At 39.8% G+C, this 17,539-nt stretch overlaps 1 protein-coding gene across 1 annotated transcript in view; it reads left to right on the top strand.

The window, feature by feature from the left end:
• The first annotated feature begins 329 nt into the window (after window positions 1-329).
• The window catches only part of lama1 (laminin, alpha 1), a 38,895-nt gene continuing 21,685 nt past the window's right edge, over window positions 330-17,539 (top strand). The window contains exons 1-16 of the mRNA XM_046846823.1: window positions 330-506; window positions 3,367-3,537; window positions 3,889-4,001; window positions 8,687-8,929; window positions 10,075-10,254; window positions 10,485-10,574; window positions 11,244-11,361; window positions 11,920-12,098; window positions 13,982-14,087; window positions 14,422-14,579; window positions 15,174-15,314; window positions 15,425-15,589; window positions 15,999-16,103; window positions 16,594-16,808; window positions 17,135-17,246; window positions 17,348-17,458. Coding sequence (XP_046702779.1) covers window positions 446-506; window positions 3,367-3,537; window positions 3,889-4,001; window positions 8,687-8,929; window positions 10,075-10,254; window positions 10,485-10,574; window positions 11,244-11,361; window positions 11,920-12,098; window positions 13,982-14,087; window positions 14,422-14,579; window positions 15,174-15,314; window positions 15,425-15,589; window positions 15,999-16,103; window positions 16,594-16,808; window positions 17,135-17,246; window positions 17,348-17,458 — 2,268 coding nt within the window. The 5' untranslated portion in view covers window positions 330-445. The remainder of the gene's footprint in view (window positions 507-3,366; window positions 3,538-3,888; window positions 4,002-8,686; window positions 8,930-10,074; window positions 10,255-10,484; window positions 10,575-11,243; window positions 11,362-11,919; window positions 12,099-13,981; window positions 14,088-14,421; window positions 14,580-15,173; window positions 15,315-15,424; window positions 15,590-15,998; window positions 16,104-16,593; window positions 16,809-17,134; window positions 17,247-17,347; window positions 17,459-17,539) is intronic.

Raw genomic sequence — 17,539 nt, 5'->3', positions numbered from 1 at the left:
AGTTCAGATAAATGCATTCTAACCCTTAATCCCTTAATTTAATCCCAAAATGTTTTTCTTTTGCAGTGCATCTACTGCAACACTGGAATGTCACTCAAAACCAATGAACCTAACTAACTAACTAATTAATGCAAAGCTGTGTTTTCTGGTATCGGATTTGTCGCTCGTGTGTTGTAAACTCTCGAATGGAGTAGTCCATTTTGCCATTGGGGTTGGGGGAGGTGGGGGAAAGAGATGGGGCTCTCCTTTATACAGATTGGTACATTCCAGACCAGGGTCTAGCGGGACAGAATGAAGAGTTGGGACAAAAGTTGTAGCTGAGAGAGAGAGAGAGAGAGAGAGAGAGAGAGAGAGACAGAGAGAGTGCATGTGGATGTTTTAAACGCTTATAGTGGAAACTAGCAGGAAAGTAATCAGTAATCCAGGCGTGCATGTGCGGGCAGAGATGAAGCTCGTGCTGGTGCTCGTGCTGCTGTGTGCATCCTCAGTGTACTGCCAGCAAAGAGGTGAGCTGGAACTAATCCTTCAGTTTGGGCTCCTGCATTATTCTTTTTTTATTCTTCTTTTTTTTTTAGTACTGCATTAAATAGTATAAATGCATAAGCATGCGGTGTATGTCATGAGATAATAAATAGTTCATTTTGAAGCAAAGCACATAACACAGGTCTTTATAATGTTATGTAAATGAGGCAAAACTTTTTAATATAGTCAGAATATGTCCTTATCCTAATTCCTAATTTTTTTATTATTATTTTAACAGAACAATATATCAGTGTAAAGCTTAAAAACTGTTTTTCTTCATTCATTAACAATGACTGAAGAAAAAAAACAAAAGTTACAATGGCTGAGGCTCTTCAAACTAAACATGCAGAGATTTCAAGGAACCAAGGCCAAAGTAGCATGTGATCATTGAAACACTGCTGATTTCATGCAATAAATCAATTCATTGTAGTCTTTGTTACTGAAAAACTCTTACGTATCAAAGCAAGAAGGCCGTACTAACCTTGCACTGCCAACATTACGAGTTAAATTCCTAAAAATAAAAATGTGTATGTGCTTTTCTGTTATTTATTTGTCTTGACGGTGCAGTAACCATTAAACTGTGCTATGCATTCCAATGATCTCAGGTCAGTGTGAATTGTATAGTCTTAACAAAGATATTTGAGACTCAGCATTTAATTAGAACAGTTAACATGCTTGTGTGTCTGTCAGCTTTGACCCATTGGTGTGATTACTCACCAGTTAATACTCTCACTTAATTTCGCAGCTCTAAAAAGGGTTTTACATTTTTTTCTAATAAAGAGATGCCTGGCTTGATCATTGGGGATTCATCTTATAGACACCAACATATAAATTCTCATTTTATAACCTCTTTATTTCTGTAAAGCTGCCTTGGGAATAATGTTAAAAGCGCTATACAAATAAAACTCAACCAAAATTGAACTGAGTTCTAGACGAATACCACACAGCATTGCTATCATAGATGAGGACATTCAACTAGAGCTATTAAGCCGTCGTATTTCCAAAAGTCTAGTTGAAATATTCACGATTTGATCCTAAAGTTGTTAAAATCAGTAGAACTTATATACCTTTACACGCATGGAGTTTCAAAATTAGCCTCTGGTTTAGACTCTATACTGTTTTACAGTTTTTAGCCCAGGCTCTAGTGATTACATCACATTAAAGTAAGGTCATTACTTCTGGTTATGTCCAGAGTTTAATTCTATTTAAGATGGTCAGATTAGATGTGCAATGTTGTCTCTGACTTTTGACTAACTTGCAATTTTATCTTAAGAGCGCAGATCCTGTCAAGTATTGAGCTGCTGAAAGCACCTTTATGTTTGCAGACAATGGACATTCCAAAGATGAGTGAAAACACAAAAGAATTAGGCGCTTTAATCCGGGCCACTGGGATGAGTTAACCTTTGGGTGCCGCTTTGGTCTGGTGCAGTCAATCATGGGGATGCTGTTGTCCAAACATTGCTGAACGCTGACGCCTGACCATTATTTTCTCACAGATGTATGCCGGCGTGTACAGACTACACAGCTTCCCTCAGTCAGGCTGACCGAAAGCTTACCATTCTCAGAAATGAGCCATGATATTGTGGGCTCTTGTAACCTTTATTATTTAAAAAGAAGGTGTACACAGCCTCACTTGTCCTGCTCCCTCAACCCATCATGAGGTCCAGGTTAATGGTGGTAATGTGTGGGTAGGGACCAGGTGTTAGACAAACTGTAAATGGCTGCTCAGCTGAAATGTGTTAAAATCAGACGTGTTGGTGAGATCTGACAAATGGATGAAATACAGCTTTTGGGAATTTTGTGGTTGTTGGGATTTGATCAGTAAATTGCACTGTGACTTGTGAGTTCTCGAAAAGAACCTTGACCTCAATTATATTCATTATGTGAGATTGCAGGCAATTTGGGGGATCACTCTCTCATTTCTTTAGATGTAACCTTTTGAAGTACATGCTTATTATTTAGTTATGTATCTTGAAGCATCATATTCAGTAACTACTATGAATTATTTAGTAACTAGAGTAAAAGAAATTGGAAATGTCTGTAGTCACAAGAGTAAATATAAATGTGGTCCTGCTAGTCTACAAGGTTATGGAAATGATTGTATACTGTTATAGTTCATTTTGAAGCTTAAGTTTACAGCGTGAACACAAACATGTTAACCTAATGTCACATTAAATATACACTAAAATTGCAATTCTGTCTCTTGACAAATCCAGACTTATCCACACCAACATAAACACACGTGGCTTGCTGGCCAGAAGCAGGGCCTGCATGTGAATTCCCTCATTCGGAAGCCTGTTGTCTCTCCTCGCAATAATGAGTGGTCAGGGCTTAAAAGGGGATGGGGGTTATCTCCAGACATTAAAAAGCCTGAGCTCACATGAATAGATGGCTGCCATTGTTAATTGTCCAAGACATAGTAATTTGGGCCATCAGTGGCTATGTGCAAATGCGTGGGCTGATAAAGGGGGGGTCACTCTTCAAAGACAGAGGTTGCAGAGTAAGGGAGGAGGGGAAGAGTAGAAAATTTAAGTTGAAGATGGGTGACTGACTGAAGCAGGGAGAAGACTGTTTAAACTTAGGGATGACTTGACGGATGTCACTAAATGTTACCCACATATTAGGTGTGTTGTTCTCATTGTGATCGTTCAAAGATTGGTTCATTTAAAAATATCCCCAGAGAACTTGAATGGAAACTGGTATTGCAGTGAAAAGTTCAAATCACAAGTGACTTGCTGCTAACAATGGTTTATCTTTTGACATGGAATTTATATGCAGTATTGTTGCTTGTAGGTTGGTAGTAATTTTGTCCTATTTTTTTATTACATTTTTTTTTGGCCCTAGGTCTCTTTCCAGCGATTCTGAACTTGGCCAGCAATTCTGAAATCACCACCAATGCCACATGTGGGGACCCTGATCCTGAGATGTATTGCAAGCTAGTGGAACATGTTCCTGGCAGACGGATCCGAAACCCCCAGTGCAGGACATGTGATGCTAACAGCACAAACCCTAAAGGTTGGTCAGTCTGATATACTTTACTATCAATTTTCACACCCTTTTGCAATCTGATGGATTACTATTAGAGATTTCAGTACACCATAAAGCCCTACATCTTTCAGATGTAGTTAAATGAGCACTTAAATATTATTTGCTTTTCTACCTTTATGACCTCCATAGAGATCCAACAGAGATTATATACTGATGGTATTCTTAGTCTGTGGACTACCAGAATGTATATTATTTTAAGAGATTTCTTTAGGTTGCTCAGGATAAGGTTGGCTGCAAAATGCTGTGAAAATTTGACACAAGTTTGTGTGACAAAGGCTAAAATAATGAAGTTCTTTAATTAATCCCCTGTCCCAACAGAACGACACCCCATCACCTACTCAATTGATGGCACCAATCAGTGGTGGCAGAGTCCCAGCATCAAGAATGGCCGTCAGTTCCACTGGGTCACCATCACGCTTGATTTACGACAGGTAAGGCGACTATCAGTATGAAATACAGTAACTTTAAAACAATGCTTGTTTGAGGACAATAAAAATCAGTGTTGTCATATGTGATTAATATTTTACTGGTGTAGATCACCCAAAGCCTTTTTACACAACGAGTGTTGTATCATCCTCTGTGTGCCTGCTCTCAGTCCTCCCCTCTAACAATCTGTCAGCACCAGCAGGAGCCCATGAGGCTTTTGTTGAAATCAGACCCCAGAACAGGAAATGCACTGTATTTCTCCTCCTCCTTCACCTCCTTCTGCTTCTCCTTCCCATCCTCCTCCTAAATGACCAGACTTTCATTAGTTGTGGGCCACTGAGCTTACCTTATATGCATTAGCACACTTGCTACTGAAATCTTTAAGATTTACAGCCATGTATTGTATCCAGTTCCTCAACCCACACAGAAAAGTCAAAATTATCCTCACCTGAAATCTCACTCAGATAGTCAGATAGAATTGACCTGACACCAGCAGCTGGGCCACATTCTTCTGCAATTGGATATTTAATCAGAATTTAAAGCCTTTATTTGGTTGAAAGGCAAGTGTGAAAAAAACAATATCCTTTCAGGAAAGTCCTGCAAACGCTGTTAAGTCTTGTTCATGCTGTTGAAACTGTAGTCTGAGATGTTTCTTCCAGTTTTCAGTTCGAGATGGATGCTGTGCTTGTGCAGTTACATCATTATTGCGTGAGGTCTCAGAGACGTATAGTGAAAACTCTGTGTCGGCATGCATGTACTGCAGTATGTACAGCCTCCACATAAGTAGGTTTCTGTGGTTAATTATGCTGGAACATAACTAGTTCATGTTTGATAAATTTTTTAGACAAAGAATGAGTTCACAAACCAAAGCATCATGGAACTGATACCACAATAATCCATCGTGACAAGGTTTTAGTCATATTATACCTCTAGAGGAAAAACTTGTTATGAATTGGACGCTTCACTTTCAAAAGTGTAAATGTGAGATCTTCAGAAATACCCTGTTTAGTCTATATAGCAGCGTGGTTAAATCTATTTAACAATGCGGAACCTAAACACGAATCAGCTTGGCCCACTCTCTTTTTTGAACAGCAGCCTACTGAACAGCATTAATCTTGAATTGATACGTTTGTTATAATGGGTGGCACAGTGGCAAGTCCAGAAGCTTCTATTGTCATTTTGACCGTATATAGCTGCGGCAATAGACAGCGAAATGAGAAAACGTTCCTCCAGAACCCTGGTGCTACATAAAACAACATATACAGAACACAGAGCAAAGGACTACAGTAAATTGTTCTAGCAACATAAAGTGCATTGTGGTAGCATTGCTGGGTCTCTAGTTTCAGACCGGATTTCCATGAAATTCTCCTATTTCCTCCTACCTTGCTGGATAAAAACATGTTGGTAGGTAGATTGGCTATGCTAATAGGTGTGATTATGTGTGCACGGTGTCCTGTAATGGACTAGTATCAAATCCTAGGTATATTTCTACCTAGTGGATGTACTGTATTGTTTTAGACTATTAATTTAATTTAACATTTTTCATTTTTGAGTAGTATTTTGCTACGGTAAGCATTTGAGTAGTTGACTCTTGGTACCTATTTGCTTGTATTCATATAATTTGGAAGGGCTAACTTTGTAAAATGCTCTGCAACATGCAGCTCTCTGTATATGCTGAGCTTTCCGTTCCACTGAGGTGGAATAATCCGTTGTGGTATGTGTGTGTGTGTGTGTGTGTGTGTGTGTGAAATTCACTGATTAATCGGAATTTGTAGGCGTTACAGTAATGTTCATAGCAATGATATGATAAAGATGATTAGCATAATGGTGATTTCTGATGATTACTACAAAAAGTGACTAATATATGTATTCCACCATTTTGTCTGTTGCTCATTAACCGGATGCTGGCCAGAAAGCCAAACTTCTCATGCGCACTTCTCATGAGTGTGCTTACTTTTTGCTTTTGCTACATAATCCCAGTGCTAGAATGTTTTGAAGTCTCTGCGCTGCCACATGAAAAGAGTCTCGTTTAGCCAGAAGCACTTTCCTAGTCTGGGCTGAAGATGAGTCAGGCTTTTGTCTGAGAGAGTTGTGGCAAGTGGGGGGTAGGGAGTGTGAGAGGGATGGACATAATGCAGGCCAGGACAAAGCAGGCCAGCGCCACAGAGGCCTGTTTGAGACCCTGGGGCCTGGGGGGTATTCACAGAGGATTAGTTTATGCTACCTGCATGAGAAACAAAATCCAGCAGCACCTGGGCTGTGTAATTGGCTAATTAGGCAGCTTGAGGAAAACTCAGGTCTGATGCTAAAATCCATCCTGGCCATTGTTTCTTGCTGATTTAAAGATTTTCAGATTCACTCAGGGTATAATAAGCGTAATTTGCAGTTATCATTATGTAGCATGTTGTATCAAAATGAGGTGTACCATGTTTTTTTTTTTCTTTGAGCTGCATTGCACACATCATCCTATTATCTTATCCCAAATTCTTCAGATTTTGTCGTCAGTATTTCCACACCATACATTAACTTCCCCCTTTCTTCCGTGAATTTATGTGCTTGTGTGTTGAAGCTCACCGGAAGCCTAGCCTACAGTGTGCTTGTTAAGTTGTCACCTCGGGTGTCATGTACCGTGTTTACTGCTTTGAGAACACCGGGTCTAGTTTCAGAAGGATGTAAGTAACAAGCAGTTAGTGTGAGTTAGTGTGAGGACCAACACAGCTGGCCCAAATGTCTCTAAAGATGTTTGGACAGCCGAGTGTGTCTTTGCAGGAGACCGGTATTACCATTTAAACTACCTGGGGGGGCCAAACAGGATGAGAGACCCCCAAATGGCTTCGTCTTCTGTTTGTTTGGTTTGGTGATGTTAATTAGATCAAGAGTTTTGTCTCCGTGCTTGAGGAATTCTACCGCAAGCAAGAGCAGATGAGTGAAACAATTTATCACTTCTTTCACTGATAGGGAAGTGTTTGCTTTGTGGTTTTAGTGTCTGTGAATGCAGCGTGCTGTGTCTGCAGCTTTGATAAGATCAAAACATGGTGCAAATGTGAAGCTTCTAGTGCTTATTGTTCTTTTGTACTCTGCTACATAATTTTTTTTTTTTTTTTTAGGATTTTAGTTTGGGAAAGAAATGAGTATCCTTGAAACTGCCCTGATAGTGTAGTCAAAATGTTTTAGAGCTTAATGCTCAAGGACATGATGACAAGGATAAATTTACTAAACAAATGGCAGAAACAGAAGCTCATTCAATGCCCTGTGGACTCAAAACACTACTTTTCTTAAGACCGATTTCCACTAAAGTACACAGTTGCATTGTTGTATATCTTTTGAAGCTTACTTGTGATTTTCCTTCATAGTTAAATCAAACTGTTCAACTTAGTGACTCGCAGCTCCATCTGACTTTTTGCATTCCGCAGAATGTTATTTTCCATAGTAACCATTCTGAAACAACATATGATTACCATATGCGTTTCAAAGACATTAAACATGCCAGAGGTTGTTGGTTTGGACTCGAAAATTAAAACACTTCCCTATAATAATACTTTACACATTCCTTTAATTTATGCTTGTAAGTGTTCACATATCTTGTCACGAGAGAGCTTTGGAATCCCTGTGGCTTAAGATGTGTATGTTAAATGCCTCCTTTCTCACCTGGTTATCGCAAATCACCGCCTCTGCAGCTTTCATTCTCATCACACCAGCACTGCCTTGGTGAAAGATGTTCACATGTTTGTTTGTCTCATCACCTTGACATTGCTATGCGCCAAGCACACATGGGGCTTCAAGACCTCCGGGTTTATCAAAGCAAAAAGGCAAATGGAGTAAAGGACAAAACAGTCAGGATGTTGTTGAACTTGGAACTTTGAAGCGTGTTTTTGTATCAAGAATCTTGCTTGTGTCATCCACGCACAGTTTCCGCACTATTTTAGATGTTTCTTGACTCATTATAGGGGCTGGGGTTCTCTATACATTGTGGTTGTGGAAACACACTTACAATCCCTGCTATATGTTTGTAGAGGTTTAGTGTGTTGTGGCTTCCTGAGGAGGCCAATGTGGGAGGATTGTGAGGAGGAATTAGAAGCAGATGGAAGGTCTATGAAAACTTGGGGTATGTCTGGGTTTCTCGTTAGGATTTTTTTTTTCTAGAGGGGGGTCTCATGAAAGAGATTTTTTTATACAAAGAGCCTGTCACAACTTGCTCTGCATGGGAGCCTGGTGAGACATGGACTGAGAATGAAAAGGACATGGGACCGAGTGGGAAGAGAATGACAGAAAAATGAACACAAGAGACACTACGATCTTCCACTTTAGGCACAACGACATCGAAAGCTAGGAAAAAAAAGACAAGTCGGGAAAACAGCTGTAGAATTGAAACGCTGCATGTCTACCAGAGGAATAGAAATGGCAGAGAGATGAGTATACACACAAATCAAATAAGCAAATCCAAAAGAAGAATTTTCCCCCTGAAGATGAGTCCGTAGACAAACTTAATCCAAGTGCCAGCTCGTGAAAGTTTAATATTCCCAGCTCTCTCAGGCACAAAGCATAATTCGCAGACACCACCTGAGTGGATGTGCCAGTGTAATCCACCTTAAAGTACTACAGAAACATTTTATTTTTGCACTGTGTATTTATGCAATGAACAATATTCTTAAAACTCAGTCACTAAAACTAGCTTTTGCTGTTCTATCAGGTCTTCCAAGTCGCTTATGTCATCATCAAGGCAGCGAACTCTCCTCGGCCTGGGAACTGGATTCTAGAGAGGTCTTCGGACGGGGTCATTTACCAGCCATGGCAGTACTATGCCATCAGTGACACTGAGTGTCTGACCCGCTACAATATCACCCCGCGTCTTGGACCTCCCACCTACAAGAGAGATAATGAGGTCATCTGTACCTCCTACTACTCCCGCCTGGTGCCTCTGGAACATGGAGAGGTGAGCAGCTTACTTAGTCCCCTTCCTGTTTATTCAGCTGTGTGCAAATAGTTACAAATCCTAAGACTAGCATCCCCCTGTATAACAAATAAGGCAGTTCATGACACTCTTTAAGACCCGAATCGAAAAATTCAGATTTTACGACACAGTAATTCAAATTCGTTCCGAATGCATCACTTTAAAATTTGGCCTATATGTAGGTTGAAATGGTTGTACATAAGTGTTATTTTGTAAATGCGAAGGAGGTTCACAGGGTCAGAGGTCCAAACAGTGAGAGCTAATCTGGCCAGAGTCCAATCTAAAGAATCCAACTGAGCTGTGGAACAATAAACAGTTTTCAAACTAGCCCCATATTATGTTTGCATGCTGCATATTTCTGTGATAGGATGTAAATCGGCAACATTCCTCATATAAATATTGATGTCTCTATTAAGGTTAGGATTGTAAACATGCTTACTTACACTGTAATCAGTATCAACAGTAACAAGACTAGCATGTTGCCTTATGAGTGATGCACATACATTTCACTCAGTGTTAACGGACTCCATTTGCTTCGTATTATAGTATCAAATATGATTGTGTAAATGTATATGTGCTTTTTCTATTTTTATCAAAGTCAGTCTTTATATTTGTACATACTTATGTTAGGGGCGCGTCCGGATCACTGCTCACGATTCAGCATGCACGTGAACCACGGATTCATTCCTCATCTTTTAATTTGCGGATTAATCTTTTGACGATCACAGACAGTCGTGTGTTCATGTGAATGTTAATCAGTCAACAACAATGGCTAGCGCATGTATGGGAGCTTTTCTTTTAATAATTAGAAAGCAAATTATATTTGTCTCCTTCAACGTTTTTTTGCTGATCAAAAAATGATCCGATCCGTGACTCAAAAACCGTAATTTGATCTGAACCGTGAGTTTTGTGATCCTTTGCACCAACATTATGTATACAGAAACTGCTTCTGCTGTCTAAATATTTCCCAGACTTCAAAACGAAGTGCATCTCTCCACTGATGATTTAGCTAAATTCTCATTCAGGCTTATTTATTAATACCTTGAGTTTAGTTATTATATCTTTGGTCTTCTAACATCCTGTGATCAACAGTAGAGTATGATTGCGTTTATTCTTCCTCGACCCAGATTCACACATCTCTGATAAACGGGCGCCCAGGTGCTGATGACCTTTCTCCTGAGCTCCTCGAGTTCACCTCAGCCCGATTCATCCGCCTGCGTCTGCAGCGCATCCGCACGCTCAACGCCGACCTCATGACCCTGAGCTACCGTGATCCCAAAGACGTGGACCCCATTGTCACACGCAGGGTAGGTGTAATAGAAACTGCATTTAAAGTTTATTGCTTACTTATGTCATATAGGATTATTTCTTGATAGCGCATTGTTTATTGACAGTGTGGAAGCCTGAAAGCATAGAAATGTATTTATACATTTTTTTTTAATATTGGAGAATATAGGAGAAACCCTAAATCATGATTTAACTCCTATTGTTTGCACTGTGATTTGTAATATGAGTCTTTTTTTCCCCTTAAATTCAGTATTACTACTCAATCAAGGACATTTCAGTGGGCGGGATGTGTATATGCTATGGCCACGCCCAAAGCTGTCCGTGGGACCCCGTCACCAAGGTAACAGATGTTTTTCAGTTCTCAGCCAGCAATCTGTCAATCAAACATAATGAGTTTGCTACCACACGTATTGTCCGTACCAATGAATGTTGTGTTTATACTGACATTTATTCTAATGTTTAACATTTTGTCTAGCTTCAATATATTATTATAGAATTTTTGACTAGTTTTTATTATGAGATTTTTAAATATAATATGTTGTAGACATCAGAAATGATGCTTGATTGTCGTTTTCTATGCTATCAATAGTGAAATCTTGCAATTCTATAAGTACAAGGCTCTTTACAATAAAATATTAAAGGTCTTATTTTTTTTAAAGCATTTTCACCCCCGCAGTTAAGAGGAAATGATCTGATCCAATCTGTGTTAAACGAATCTTGTCGCCTCATTAACAGTGAAAATCACGTTAACAAGAGGCTGAGAAAGCAATAATCCTTTGCTTCATCACTGGAGATCTTAAAAATAACACACACACTCACACACACACACACACATGGTGTTAAGTGGGTGCTGGTTGAATTTCAGTCTAGGAATGTGTTTTTTTGTGTGAATTTGATTGACAGTCTGTGTAAATCTGGAGCATTTCCTTTTGGTCCTTGCCATCTCTTTTGTAGCCTTGGAAGCTTGTGTGTGTGTGTGTGTGTGACTTCTCCCCACTCTCTTTTCCAGAAAATGCAATGTGTGTGTGAGCACAACACTTGCGGAGAGAGCTGTAATGAGTGTTGTCCCGGCTACCACCAGGAACTGTGGCAACCAGGGACCATATCTGAAGGCAACACATGCGAGAGTAAGACAGAGAAACACACACAGGACACTCCAGTGCCACTTAGGAAATGAGAGCAACTCTGTGGCATATGCATGGCATGCTGGGAGAATCTTTTGAATGTGGCCACGACTAAATTTTGGCAAACAACCATAATTTTCGAATGTAAAAGCTTTTCCCAGCATATACCCCAGCCGCATAATAAATATTTTACAATATTGCATAATATTATTGGTAGTTTTTTTGTGCTCTACACAGTTTTTTGAAATGTATTTCACATTATTACTTCTATTACAACTTATGATGGATAATAGCATGTGATATATCACCACTGCTGTGTACACTTTTTTGATGCAGTTGCGGGAAAAAGAGTACACACTCATTCAATTCCATGGTTATTTTTGGTGGAATTAATACATATTGAACTAATATTGGACTCATACTACTTGTGTTTTCTTCTTGTCACCTGAGACCCCAGGGTCCTGATAAAGATATGATGGAGCGTGTATTTTCCTTTCTTTTCCCCATGATTGCACTCAGGAGTAACACTGATTTTTATTTGTTCTCTGTGAAAATCTTCAGAATGCAACTGTCACAACAAAGCAGAGGACTGTTACTACAACCAGACGGTGGCCGAGCTGAAGATGAGCATGGACACGCATAACCAGTTTGTGGGAGGTGGTGTGTGTATCGACTGTACGCAGAACACTGCAGGAATTAACTGTGAAACTTGTGCTGATGGTTACTACAGACCACACAAGGTAAATGGTTAAGAGTTTATCTGTGTGTGTGGCATCTGAATTGCATTTTGTGTGTGTGTGTGTGTGTGTGTGTGTGTGTGTGTGTGTGTGTTTGCATGCATTGTGTTAACCACTAATAGTTTGTGTGTGGTCACGTTTCAAAAACAAGGACAAGTTAATGTTTAAAAAGAGGAGTGAAGTATTCTAACAGAACCACAGCAGCTAAAATATTATTTGAGCGGTATTTGTAATATTTAGTGATGGTTCTTTATAATTTTTTATGGAACACAGAGTTTCTTTGTTGTTGATGTTTTGAGTCAAATGACTTACTGTCTTTCTGAAGCGCTGTCACCTTGTGGTGGCTTAGTTGTGTGAGTTTAAGTCGCACCTTTGCCTGGCTGACACTTAAATCCATTGGATCAGGGTTCTAAAATAAAAAGCATACTAAAAAGCTAGGTCATGTGACAAAATATTTTCACAATACAAGTGGGGGAAATTATTATTTGATCCCCTGCTGATTTTGGTCATTTACCCCTTACAAAGAAATGAATGGTCTAGAATTTTTATGGAAGATTTATTTAAGCAGAGAATCCAGAAAAAAAAGAAAGACAATTATCATATATAAATTAATATTTTATATTTTATAGAGCGAGTAAAATAACTATCTGATCCCCTACCAACCAGCAAGAATTCTGACTCCCACACACCCAAATTAGTCCTGTACCTTTAAGAAAGAACTCCTAATATCAATTCATTATGTGTAGAAAAGACACCAGTCACAGAATCAACCTCAATTCAAACGTCTACACCACCATGGGCGAGATCAAAGCCATCACACCATCAGCAAGAAGCTTGGTGAGAAAAACACCACGGTAATTCGAGAAAAGAAGAAATACAAGATAAGTTAGTCGCCCTCGCTCTGGAGCGCCATGCAAAATCTCACCTCGTGGATGTAACTCTGAGGGATCAGCTCAGAGTTTCACGGGAGGAGCTTGTTAATGTTCTCAAGTGAGCTGGGACTACAGCTACCAAGAAAACCATTGGTAACACACCAAGGTCTCTCTGCTCAAACCTGCACATGAACAGGTCTGTCTGAAGTCAATGAACACCTGAATGATTTAGAGAAGGCTTGGAAGAATGTGATGTGGTCAGATCAGATCATTATTGAGCTCTTAGGAAAATTTAAGCTTGACTCTGAGTGTTTAGAGGCAGAGAAATGCTGAATATGACCACAAGAACACCATCCCCACTGTCAAACATGGAGCAGGAAACATTCTGCTTTGGGGCTGTTTCAGAAAAGGGTACAGAAAGACTTCAATACATGAATGGGGCCATGCACTGCAGAATTTTGGATGAGAACCCTCTGGAATCAGCCAGAACACTAAAGATGAGTCATGGATGGGTTTTCCAGCATGACCATGACCCAAAACATATGGCCAAGACCCCATTACGATGGTCTTGTAGCCCAATTCAGCCTTGTGCAGGTCTACAATCTTGTCCCTGATGTCCTTTGACAGCTCTTTGGTCTTGGTCTTGCCCATGGTGGTGTAGAGGTTTGAATGGAAGAGGTTGATTCTGTGACTGGTGGAGCGGGAGTCAGAATTCTTGCTTATTTGATACGGGATCAAATATTAATTTCACTCGATCAAATAAAAATGTATTTATAACCTTTCTTTAAGGCTTTTATGGATATTCTTTTTATATTCTGTCTCTCAGTTAAAATAAACCTACCATAAAAATTCTAGACTGTTCATCTCTTTGTAAGAGGGTAAATTTACAAAATCAGCAGGGGATCAAATAATTACTTCTCCCACTGTTGCTGTGATGTACTGTATGTGTGACAATAAGGACACCTTAAATTTTTCTTTCAGTAATTACTTGTTTCTTGATGCTCTTGTTCTTAGGTGTCGCCCTATGCAGACAATCCCTGTGTGGAGTGTAACTGTGATATGAGAGGTTCAGTCAGCCATGTCTGCGTTAAAGACGACAAGCAAGCTCACCCTGGTAAAGGTAACTAATATGTGTGCACACATGCAAACAAGTACATACAGGAAAAAGCAGACACATATGCAGCAAAATGCTAGGAAATATTGAAATGATGAAAGTATTATCCTGATAATATTCTTAACAATTATTTTCATCTTAATTAATACACATTTTATCATAAGATTACATTTTTATTGACTATTACATTAAATTACCAGGCTGCTGATAATAGTGACAATAATCCTGATTATATTTAGCTTTTGAAATATACAGTATATCCTTCTAATGTTTTGTTATTTTCTTCAGTTCTTTATTACTCATGTTGGTCTTTGTATCGGTTTCTTGTGCTTCTATGCAGGTGTTTTTCCAGGTCAGTGTGCGTGTAAAGAAGGGTTCGCAGGAGAGAAGTGTGATCGCTGTGCGTTTGGCTACAGAGACTTTCCTTTGTGTACACGCTGTGAGTGCAGCCTTGAAGGAAGCCTTAACATCGACCCCTGCAGAGAGTGTAACTGCAAGGTAAGAACCAATCACAGCTCATGTATTTGCATGCCATGGCTCACATGTTCGAAAAAATATTATGTTAATTGGATAAATGAAGCAGATCACCTACCTTGTTTGATTGAATATAATTTAGACATAAGCATATTTTATAATGATTATATACACTCGATGGGCAAAAGTATTGGGACACCAGACCTATGTTATCCAAAACTGTTATCAACACCGATTTAGGAGGCCCGAAGCTGTTCTAGCATGACAATGCTCCTGTGCACCAAGCAAGCACCATTAAATTTGGTTTACATGGAATGTCTTGAGTGGCCTCATATAGAGCTCAGCCACATCTTCCCAGAAGAGTTATTATAACAGTGAATGTGAACTAAATGGGATGTTCAATAAAATCTCTAAAATCTAAAATCCTTAACTCCTTGACACTGTAAATATATTGTAGCCCTTTCTGGTCCAAATAAAGTGGATACCTAAACATTTTTGTGTGATTGAGCATTCACATGAACTATTAACACTGACTGCAGAGCTTATCGGCATGTAAACTATTTGTCATATGTCTGCTGTGTGAATCCGCTTTTGACCGAGTGCATTATGCCTTTTCAGATCAATGTGATGGGGGCGAACTGTGACCTGTGTAAGCAGGGGTTCTACAACCTGCAGGCCAGTAACCCAGAGGGCTGCACTGAATGTTTCTGTTTCGGTGTCTCTGACGTGTGTGAAAGCTCCATCTGGACCACTTCTCTGGTAGACTTGTTTAAATATACAATCTAGCAGTGTACCAAATATTTAATTAGTAAGCAATATGATTGTATTTTTACATAGTCCAAAGCTTCACAGAGTGTCATTCTTTACAGGTAGTAAACAGAGATGGTTGGCTTCGTCCCTCTACACACAGCTCCTCAGTCTACACAGCCCCGATTATAGAGGACAACCTTATCATCTCTGATAATGCTAGTGCTGCTAGGAGCTACCACTCTGTGTTTACCTGGACTGCTCCAGAAGCCTTTCTCAGCAACAAGGTCTGCCTTCCTGTCAATATTTTCCTCTTGATTTCTTTCATACTCCTTGAACTACCCCCCCCCTCTAATTACACCTAATCACTGACAGACTCATTACCACATGTGAAAATAATGAGCTTATACATGACCAGGGTGACACTTAATATTTGTAGCCGGGTTGATCCCTCGGGTGACTAATTAAATTGAAATACGTAATTATCCCTCTCAGCATCGCCAGTTCTTAGTGAAGAGGAAGGTAATTAGCATTAGAAACAGTTCTTACTCAGAGGTTCTGCTCCCATGTTTGTATGCATGTGAAAAAATTCAACAAATGTCCAGCTGCTATTATTGTTGATAAACCTAATGTTGTGTTTGATGAACGAGGCCGACGCTGGAGCTGATGTTTCGCATGTTTTTTTATTCAACACAGCTGACTGCGTATGGAAACTTCCTAAACTTCAGCGTGGCTTATGATGTCTCAGTTGACAATAATGTGGACAAAACTCTCCCGGCACATTTCGATGTGATTATTGAGGTAAGCTACATGCTGCTTTTAGTAAAAGATTTTACATTTATGTCCTTTCAATGTACCACTTACTACGACCGTCGCTCAAAAGATAGCAGGTGAGATATGGTTCAACATATCATACTGAGCTCAAGAATTCAAATCCTGATAATGCCACAGTTGTCTGTGGCCAGGATTCTTTAGAGAGCTCTCAAGGAGGAAGAGGTAACAGTCTTTCTTCCACATAAGTCACAGAGACAGTGGTCAATCACTGGAGTTCATGCGTACAGAAGTGGGTAAATAGGGTGTTATGATGTTTCCCTACTTTGCATGATGAAAATAAGTGGTCAACTGGCTTTACATGCCTCAGAGGTAGCACATTATAGCCTTTCCTGCTTGGTATCTGTTGTGTGAATTAGGAGGAAACTATAACATTATGAAGTCATAACGTCATGCCTGATCTGTGTATATGTGCAATAGTATGTAATAAATTGATGACACATTCTCTCCTATCTGACAGGGAAACGGGAAGGCACTGCGCCAGCTTCTACCCACACGTCTATTCCTGAATCCCCATAGAGAGCAGCAGGTGGCACTGGGGCTTCTGCCACATGCTTTCATAGATATGCACACAGAGCGAAGGGTGCAGCGAGACGAGCTGATGAGTGTTCTGGCAGACTTGGCCAGTCTCAGAATCAGAGCTCACCTAAACACCAGTGTGGACGGAGTGTTCAGGTGGGAAACATTCTCATAGACACCTGCTTGCAGCGTCTCAACATATACCGTATATACCCTAAAAAACCCTACATTTGCCTGTCACAGAAAATGTTAAATATTTGTACAATTTTGTTGTATTTCCGGGGACTAACTGTATGCAAATAAGCTCATTACCCATCAGGCCTTTGTGTTGCTCCTCATTTTAAGTATATTTATGCAAAGGGTCAGTGCACAATGTTCAGTGTACAGTGTGCACTTTCATCTAAATTTTAGAGCAATCCCTATCTAGATAAAATCCTGAAACGCAGAACAACTCCAAATACACTTTTATTTTGTATTCACAGGCTGAGCACTGTGCACATGGCTATAGCTGATCCCACCTCCATAAGCTCTGACATATCTCCAGATGTAGAGCAGTGTGAGTGCCCCTGGGGGTACTCCGGGACATCCTGTGAGGTACCAGTACACACATGGCATGAGATTTATTTCCCCAGTTGTGTCAAATTTCTTAAAAAAAAAATTGTTCGGATGTTTAAGGCATTTTTTTTATCTTCTAGACCTGTATTTCTGGGTTTTACCGAGTTGGAGGCATCCTGTTCGGAGGGAATTGTCTGCAGTGTGAATGTAATGATCATGCCACCGAGTGTGACATCAACGGAGTGTGTCTGGTGAGTTCTAAAAAAAAGTTATGTCAGCTTATATTATATAATCTGTTGGCAGAACCAGATTTGTAATTTGAAATGAATATG

This window comes from Silurus meridionalis, chromosome 4, assembly GCF_014805685.1.
Source record: "Silurus meridionalis isolate SWU-2019-XX chromosome 4, ASM1480568v1, whole genome shotgun sequence".
Lineage (NCBI taxonomy): Eukaryota > Metazoa > Chordata > Actinopteri > Siluriformes > Siluridae > Silurus > Silurus meridionalis.
The sequence above is the reverse complement of the archived record's forward strand: the minus strand, read 5'-3'. Positions and strand labels throughout refer to the sequence as shown.